Genomic DNA, 10,000 nt, shown 5'->3' with positions numbered 1-10,000 from the left:
CTCATTTGCTAGTTGATTTCCTCCCTTTCCCTTTATCCTGTTTGTTCGTTCCCTTTGTTTATCCCACTATCCTTGCTCTTCCATGAGCCTGTCTCCTGTAAAGAGAAATGAAATATACATGTGATTTGTTTTGTGTTTTGGTATTTACCCATCTCTGTGCAGAGATGTACAGTAAATGAAGTTCTCAATTTGATTGCTTGCTATATTATAACGAATGGTTAATTATTTGTCTGATAATTCCTCTATTATTATATGAATCGTGTAAGTTTGCAGTTAAAATACAACTATCATGAGTTTAGCTGAGTGTGTAATTACTGTGTGAATATGAAATCCTACACTACTCACAATAAGTTAGGGATATTGGCAGGTTCTTCGGTGTGGTTGATTTTGTGTATTAATTATGTTGAAAAAAGTTGTTGGTCCTAATTCTATGGTTATTAATGAGTGTGAAAAAACACTGCATTCTTGATTTCAATACCCTAACCCTAACCCCTATAAAAAAAAAAATACTCACTCCCACAATATCCCTAACTTATTGTGAGTAGTGTATATGGGATTTGTTCTTGTCGTTATGTCTAATGTGATAAATTGGTTTCATTTTGGTTAGCATTCTGGCTTTTTCTCTTCTGTGTGCATATATCGTATTGGGTTGATTAAAAAGTGACCTGAATATGGCATATTTGTAAAGGCAGAACTTATTGGCCGTTTGTGCAATTTTTGGTTGCAGTGAGAAGTTGTTGGGACTATTGTTACTACGGCAAATCTTTCTCTGAGGACATCAATTGGACCTCTGGCAGCATGCCAAGCACCCCCAGCTCATGACAATATGCTCTCTTATTTAAATAAATATATGATTCATCTCTTTAGTTTTTTTTTTTTTTTTTATCCCTACAGGTCAGTGATGCTACAAAGATAAGGCCAAAGGCTGAGTTCTGCTTTGGTAAGTGTGATTTTTGCATAATTTTATTTTGTCTATTTACCATGTTTTGGCATTTAAATGAGTCAAGAGGTGGTGTGTATGCTTTCTTTCAGTGATAAACTCTGGTATGCAGCGATACTTCCTGCAGGCCAATGATCAGCAAGATCTGACTGACTGGGTGGATGCCCTAAACAACGCCAGCAAAATAACGGTCAGAAGCTTGGAGATTATTTATGATTGCTGATGGTATTAAATCTTGATGCATGGTTTCCATGTACAACTTGATTGCTGCTTGATTTGCCTTTCACACCATCCTGATTCTGTGCAAAATTATTTTACAGTACACCCTTCTTACGACAAAGAAAATTTGAGCTTAATTTGCATTTGATGCTCATGCAGAAGCTTTTACATCCACACGAGTATGCCATTCGATTGCTTGGTTGTGCTCCGCCAGACTGCGTTACCGGCTGATTACATGATGCAGATATAATAGAAACGAATGGCAATAGCAGGGTTCAGTTCCAAGGAGCTGTACATGTTAAATGGATGATAACGACACTTTATTTTGTGTTTTTGTTCTATTAATATACAAGACCTCATAAATATATATTGATGTTATAGCTCATAAAATAAAACAATAAAATAAGTAGACAATGGTACAAAATGGAGATAATCATAGACCGAATAAATGCTCAATACAGTGCAGAGCCGCTCCTGCCCAAATTTACATTCGCTTAGAGGTACCGTACTTGAATGTACAGTGTGACGTGCATGCAAAATGAAGAAAATAAAATATAGACTTTAAACCATCTTCTTTAACGGCCACCATTATCCCACCTTTCTTGTCGGGGGAAGCTTGGGCCGAATCTTCACGAAGCAGCTGGCCAAGCCTGACATTCGTCTAGTTCGGCAGGAATTTGTAATTTGTTCACTGTGCCGGCAATAGCTCGACGGACACCATGGGATCTTTAACATCCACCAACTAATGTCGGCAGAAGGCACGCCCGTTTAACATGCATCCGAGGAACGGCACACACATTTATGAATAACCCTGCATGTGAAACACCGGACTGACAATTTATTGCTGTGTCAAGAATCAAACCCAGCCTGGACAGCTTGGAGGCGAATGTGCGTACCTCCAGCCAAGCTGTCAGCCCGACTTAAAATAATGTGGTTTAACAAGTTATTTAAAACATGAAGACTCGGTTCCGATTCAAGAAGTAGTCAGAAATTTGACTGGCTCATTCCTCATTCCAAGTTCAATGCAGCAATAAAACGAACATTATATTTTGCACTTTAATTCTAGTATTTAACATATTGTTGAAAATTTAATGCATCTTTGCTGATTATTTGATTAAATATCTTATTACTGATGATTCCACCATCTGCCATATCATTTCCTTATCCTTCAGACAGGCAGGCAGGAACTGGTCCAACACTTGGAATACAGTCATGTGAAAAAGTAAGTACACCCCATGTAAAGTTTTGACTTTTTCAACAAATTTCAACATACAACTATTTGATCTTCATTTCAACAATATTGATAGATAAAGGTGATATCATATAACAAATATCATGAAACATTTACATTTTGTAGTCCATTGTATAATTTAAACATAAATGCAAATTTTGCATGTGGAAAAAGTAAGTACACCCCTGGCTCTAATAGGTGGTATTGCCCCCTTTGGCAGAAACAACCTCAAGTTGGCGTTTCGTATAACTGTCTACCAGTCTCTGACATTGACTGGGAGAAATTTTTGCCCACTCTTCCATGCAGAATTCTTTCAGCTGTGCGATGTTTGAGGGGTTTCTTGCATGCACAGCTCGTTTCAAATCCCCCCACAACATCTCGATGGGATTTAGATCCGGGCTTTGAATTGGCCATTCCAGAACCCTCCATTAATTTCTTTCTTTTCAGCCATTCCTTGGTGGATTTACTGGTATGTTTAGGGTCATTGTCATGTTGCAAGGTCCACCTTCGGTTGAGCTTCAACTTTCCGACAGATGGCCTCACATTATCCTCTAGCACCCTCTGGTACAATGAAGAATTCATAGTGGATTATATGATGGTTAGCTGCCCAGGCCCTGGTGCAGCAAAGCTGCCCCAAACCATAATATTTCCACCACCATGCTTTACAGTTGGTATCAGGTTCTTGTGGTCAAATGCTGTCTTTGGTATTCGCCAAACATGTCTTCTGGTACTGTGGCCAAACAGCTCTACCTTTGGCTCATCTGTCCAAAGCACATTGTTCCAGAAGTGCTGGTCTTTGCCTAAGTGTTCATTGGCAAACTTTAGTCTTGCCCTGATGTTCTTTCTGGACAGCAAAGGTTTCCTCCTGGCACACCTCCCATGCAGATCAAATTTGTGCAGCCTCTTTCTAATGGTAGACTTATGTACTTTGACATCAACAGTGGCAAGAGCTACCTGTAGGTCCCATGATGACATTCTGGGGTTCTTAGAGACTTATTTCAGCATCTTGCGGTCTGCTCTCGGGCTGAACTTGCTGGGGTGGCCTGGCCTGAACAAGTTGGCAGTTGTTTGGAATCTTCTCCACTTGTAGATGATCTTCCGAACAGTCGAATGATTGATTTCAAATTGTTTGGAGATCTTTTTAAATCCCTTCCCAGACTCGTAGGCATCTATAACCTTCTTTCTGAAGGCCTCAGAGAGCTCTTTTGATCTAGGCATGGTGACGCCGCACACTTCAACAACAAAGAGCAAACCAAACTAAATGTCTGAGGTTTAAATAAGACAGGTTCCTCCAAGATCCTCTCTAACGATGTTCTAATCATTTGCACCTGAGCTGGTGCACCTGATTCTAATTTTAGTTATTTGAAGTAGTGATAAATGTCGGGGTGTACTTACTTTTTCCACGTGCGAAATTTGCATTTATGTTTACTTAAATTATACAATGGACTACAAAATGTAAATGTTTCATGATATTTGTTATATTATATCACCTTCATCTATCAATATTGTTGAAATGAAGATCAAATAGCTGTATGTTGAAATATGTTGAAAAAGTCGAAACTTTACATGGGGTGTGCTTACTTTTTCACGTGACTGTCTTTCAACCATACCAAATCCCACACACTCACCCTGCTTCTCTGAAAGGACCGCAAACCCTCGCATCTATTTCCAAAATGAACCACTATAAGTGGCTAAGTCAAACTTTCTTGGGCAGACCATATTTCCAAGATGGCCTTCAAAGCGCCAACTATATACGCACTCTAACCAAGAGCCTGGCTTTACGGGAGGAAGAGATAGCAGGACTCTGCGTACGTGTTCACTATTGGCATTGTAAAATACAACAACAACAACATGCATTTTAAGGCCATTTTCCCTGCTGGAGCGGGGGTTAGCCTTGCGGTCCCCATGACAATCCTCTCCATCTTGCCCTATTTTCTGCATCTTTCCTTGTTAACCCCCTTGCCCGCATAAAAAAATAAGATAAGATGGGGATAGATAGGATTTTAGGGATAGGTAAAATAAATAGTGATAGAAAGCACTGGGGATGATTGCACAGTGTGAGCCGGTATTTTTAGTAACGCCTTTTGTGCATTGCCACCACGTGCAATCCAGGCTGGGGAAACAGACATGAGTCTAAGTCATGATGTACAATGAAGTGAACCAGCCAAACATTTAAGAATCTTTTACCACACGTTGTTGGTGTTTTGTGTTGTTTGTGGGCCTCTTCTACATATATATATATATATATATATATATATATATATATATATATATATATATATATATATATATATATATATATATATATATATATATATACACAGTGGAACCTTGACTTACGAGTGCACCAACTTACGAGTTTTCCGAGATACGAGCCGTCGCTCGGGCGGTTTATTGCTTTGAGATGCGAGCCGAGATCTGAGTTACGAGCTTACGCCAGCCGCCACCAGGTGGGTTCCGGTCACGTGGTTATCTTGCCGTGCAACCATATCTGCCGTATATCGCTGCTGTTTTGTTTTCGCATGTTGGTTATTTTGGAGCTTACGCCAGCCGCCACCAGGTGGGTTCCGGTCACGTGGTTATCTTGCCGTGCAAGCATATCTGCCGTATATCGCTGCTGTTTTGTTTTTGCATGTTCGTTATTTTGGAGCTTACGCCAGCCGCCACCAGGTGGGTTCCGGTCACGTGGTTATCTTGCCGTGCAAGCATATCTGCCGTATATCGCTGCTGTTTTGTTTTCGCATGTTGGTTATTTTGGAAAATTTCTTAGTTTTAACCATGGGTCCTAAGTAATTGAGTGCCAAGGGCAGTACTGAGAAGAAGAAGAGGATGATGTGCTTACGAGTGAAGTAATAATGAAGTAATGAACTCTATATATATCTATATTATAATAGCCGTAGATGATTCTGTCTGTCTGTCTGTCTGTCTATCTGTTGGGTGTCTGTCCGGGGTGTGGCTTACTCGGTTTGCAGAGTAGCTCCACCCATAGCTCCACCCATTCTGGGAGAGGCTTCATATAATTATAAACAAATATCCACCATTTTATTAACTCGCATAGCTTTGAGGCCTGTTTTGTAGGCCTGTGGTGTCTTGCTCTCTCTCCCAGTTTTATTTCAAATCAAATTCGATATATCATTTCATTTTTCACAGTCGCTAACATAGTTTTAGACTCGGTTGAAAAAAAACGGGAAGAAAATCCGATGAAAGTTGCCCTTTATAGAACGAAATGAATTCTCAAACGCCTGTAACTTCAAGGCCATTGAGTCTCTCTCACGCCTTTATCTCCAATCTAACTCACCATATGATTTCATTTTTATCGATGGTTTTGGACTCGGTGTCAGCAACGCGGGAAAATGCAGAGATATATTTTTAAAAATACACCATATCACCGCCCACCACCCAACCGCCAACAACCGCCCAACATGTATCATACACCGCCCAATATGTATCATACACCGCCCAACATGTATCATACACCGCCCAACATGACAGACGGCAACATGTCAACATTATCGCTTTTTCTTTAAACCGAATGAACCGAGCCGAACCGAATAAACCGAGTGAATTCACCGTTTACTTTTGATGACAGTCGTCACAAAACGACATATATTTCTTCGTTTTTATTTCATTCAACATTATTAGCCGGAAGTAAAATATGGTTCAGTAAATTACCGAGAGATATTTCTTCGTTTCTTTATTTATTAGTTATTTGCGCATACACTTTAAATAGGTTTATTTGAAATCTTTAATTTTCACAATGTAATATATTTGTCATTTGATGATGAGACACTTCCTCTTGACTCGTGACAATTCATGCGTTGCGTGGAAACTTCCATTTCCAAAATGAATGACACAGTCGATGAAGAACGACTCGGTGTCAGCAACGCGGGAAAATGCAGAGATATATTTTAAAAAATACACCATATCACCGCCCAACAGCCAACAAAGTATCATACACCGCCCAACATGACACAGACAGCAACATGTCGACATTATCGCTTTTTCTTTAAACCGAGTGAACCGAGCCGAACCGAATACACCGAGTGAATTCACCGAGCGAATTTCATCCAATTCCACCGAGTTTCATGAAACCGAGAGATATTTCTTCGTTTTTATTTTATTACTATTAGTTAGCAGCAGAGGTACCCAGCGTTGCCGGGCGGGGGAGGGGGGAAGGGCACGTACACTTTAAACATGTATATACATGTGGGATGTGGGATATATACATGTGGGACGTGTACGTGTGTGTGTGTACGTGTGTACGTGTGTGTGTGTGTGTGTGTGTGTGTGTGTGTATATATGTGTGTGTATGTGTATGTAGGCTAACCCCCGCTCTCGCAGGGAAAATGGCCTTAAAATGCATGTTGTTGTTGTATGTGTGTATATATGTCTGTGTGTGTGTATGTGTGTATATGTGTCTGTACGTGTGTGTGTGTGTCTGTTTGTGTGTGTGTGTGTGTGTGTGTGTGTGTGTGTGTGTGTGTGTGTGTGTGTGTGTGTGTGGAGATCTATATATGTGTATAATGTGCATATATGTGTATATGTGGATACATATGTGTATACATATTTGCATATGTGTATATGTGTCTGTACGTGTGTGTGTGTGTGTGTGTGTGCATGTGTGTCGATGTACGTGTGTGTGTGTATGTGTGTGTGTGTGTGTGTGTGTGTGTGTGTGTGTGTGTGTGTGTGTGTGTGTGTGTGTGTGTGTGTGTGTGTGTATATGTAAACATGGGCCGGTGTGTGTGTAAAGTGTGAGGAGGTATTGGAGAGGAAAATGCAGAGATATATTTTTTTAAATCACGCCATGATGATAAACGAAAATACACCGCCTAAAATAACAGTCGACATATATTTAAAATTCGTCACACACATCCATGCCCGTGGGATTCCCACGGGTGGGAATCCCACGGGCATAGATGTGTGTGACATTTCGACATATTGAGTTACATGCTGCACCTGCACATTCAGTTATATAAAATGGTTACTGACAATTGATCACATCCACAAATGATGTAATCCACACAATTTAAATGTACTTTACATAACGTTAATAGGAATACATGCCCGTGTAGATGGGAATGACATATAATTCACCGAAAACGTTGAAGCAACCGCATAATATTATGGTGATGTTTAACTCTGAGTGAGAATAGTCTGAGGATGTGATCAATTGCCTGTAACCATTTTATATAACTGAATGTGCAGGTGCAGCATCTAACTCAATATGTCGAAATGTCACACACGTTCATGCCCGTGGGATTCCCACGGGTGACCCCGCTATCTATATTATAATAGCCGTAGATGATTCTGTCTGTCTGTCTGTCTGTCTATCTGTTGGGTGTCTGTCCGGGGTGTGGCTTACTCGGTTTGCAGAGTAGCTCCACCCATAGCTCCACCCATTCTGGGAGAGGCTTCATATAATTATAAACAAATATCCACCATTTTATTAACTCGCATAGCTTTGAGGCCTGTTTTGTAGGCCTGTGGTGTCTTGCTCTCTCTCCCAGTTTTATTTCAAATCAAATTCGATATATCATTTCATTTTTCACAGTCGCTAACATAGTTTTAGACTCGGTTGAAAAAAAACGGGAAGAAAATCCGATGAAAGTTGCCCTTTATAGAACGAAATGAATTCTCAAACGCCTGTAACTTCAAGGCCATTGAGTCTCTCTCACGCCTTTATCTCCAATCTAACTCACCATATGATTTCATTTTTATCGATGGTTTTGGACTCGGTGTCAGCAACGCGGGAAAATGCAGAGATATATTTTTAAAAATACACCATATCACCGCCCACCACCCAACCGCCAACAACCGCCCAACATGTATCATACACCGCCCAATATGTATCATACACTGCCCAACATGTATCATACACCGCCCAACATGACAGACGGCAACATGTCAACATTATCGCTTTTTCTTTAAACCGAATGAACCGAGCCGAACCGAATAAACCGAGTGAATTCACCGTTTACTTTTGATGACAGTCGTCACAAAACGACATATATTTCTTCGTTTTTATTTCATTCAACATTATTAGCCGGAAGTAAAATATGGTTCAGTAAATTACCGAGAGATATTTCTTCGTTTCTTTATTTATTAGTTATTTGCGCATACACTTTAAATAGGTTTATTTGAAATCTTTAATTTTCACAATGTAATATATATAATAGCCGTAGATGATTCTGTCTGTCTGTCTGTCTGTCTATCTGTTGGGTGTCTGTCCGGGGTGTGGCTTACTCGGTTTGCAGAGTAGCTCCACCCATAGCTCCACCCATTCTGGGAGTGGCTATAAACAAATATCCACCATTTTATTAACTCGCATAGCTTTGAGTCCTGTTTTGTAGGCCCGTGGTGTCTTGCTCTCCCCCAGTTTTATTTCAAATCAAATTCGATAAATCATTTCATTTTTCACAGTCGCTAACATAGTTTTAGACTCGGTTGAAAAAAAACGGGAAGAAAATCCGATGAAAGTTGCCGTTTATAGAACGAAATGAATTCTCAAAGGCCTGTAACTTCAAGGCCATTGAGTCTCTCTCACGCCTTTATCTCCAATCTAACTCACCATATGATTTCATTTTTATCGATGGTTTTACTTTTAGACTCGGTGTCAGCAATAATTGAGAACAATCCACACACGCGGGAAAATGCAGAGATATATTTTTTAAAATCGCGTCATGGTGTATCATACACCGCCCAACATGACACCGCCGACAATGTGTCGATATATATTAAAAATTCGCTTTTGCTTTTCCGTTATGATATATTACTATTTCGTTTGATGATAGTCGTCACAAAAACGTCAACAATGATGCCGACATATATTTCTTCGTTTTTATTTCATTCAACATATTAGCCGGAAGTAAAATATGTTTCAGGAAATTACCGAGAGATATTTCTTCGTTTTTTTTATTAGTTATGTGCGCATACACTTTAAATAGGTTTATTTGAAATCTTTAATTTTCCACAATATAATTTACTTGCCATTTATCATTTGATGATTACGAGACAAATTCCTCTTGAGGATCGTGACAATTCATGCGTTGCGTGGAAACTTCCATTTCCAAAATGAATGAGACGATCGATGAAGAACGACTCGGTGTCACCAACGCGGGAAAATGCAGAGATATATTTTTTAAAATACACCATATCACCGCACAACACCGCCCAACAGCCAACAAGTATCATACACCGCCCAACAGCCAACGAGTATCATACACCGCCCAACATGACATAGACAGCAACATGTCGACATTATCGCTTTTTCTTTAAACCGAGTGAACCGAGCCGAACCGAATACACCGCGTGAATTCACCGAGCGAATTTCAGCCAATTCCACCTATTTCTTCGTTTTTATTTTATTCGTTACCAGCAGAAGTACCCAGCGTTGCCGGGCGGGGGAGGGGAGAAGGGCACGTACACTTTAAACATGTATATACATGTGGGATGTGGGATATATACATGTGGGACATGTGTACGTGTGTGTACGTGTGTACGTGTGTGTGTGTGTGTGCGCGTGAATATGTGTGTGTGTGTATATATGTGTGTGTATGTGTATGTAGGCTAACCCCCGCTCTAGCAGGGAAAATGGCCTTAAAATGCAT

At 40.1% G+C, this 10,000-nt stretch overlaps 1 protein-coding gene across 6 annotated transcripts in view; it reads left to right on the top strand.

Annotated features, from left to right (window-relative positions):
• LOC137423321 (pleckstrin homology domain-containing family A member 1) overlaps positions 1-10,000 on the top strand; it is a 222,668-nt gene that overhangs the window by 100,345 nt on the left and 112,323 nt on the right. For all 6 annotated transcript variants that reach the window (XR_013622865.1, XR_013622866.1, XM_078774339.1 and 3 more), the window contains 2 exons: positions 895-940; positions 1,033-1,130. Coding sequence is in view for 4 of the 6 variants with exons in the window: in XM_078774339.1 (XP_078630465.1) it covers positions 895-940; positions 1,033-1,130 (144 nt within the window). In the remaining 2 variants the exon portion in view is untranslated. The remainder of the gene's footprint in view (positions 1-894; positions 941-1,032; positions 1,131-10,000) is intronic.

This window comes from Myxine glutinosa, chromosome 3 (genome assembly GCF_964187855.1).
Source record: "Myxine glutinosa chromosome 3, kmMyxGlut1.1, whole genome shotgun sequence".
NCBI lineage: Eukaryota > Metazoa > Chordata > Myxini > Myxiniformes > Myxinidae > Myxine > Myxine glutinosa.
The sequence above is the reverse complement of the archived record's forward strand: the minus strand, read 5'-3'. Positions and strand labels throughout refer to the sequence as shown.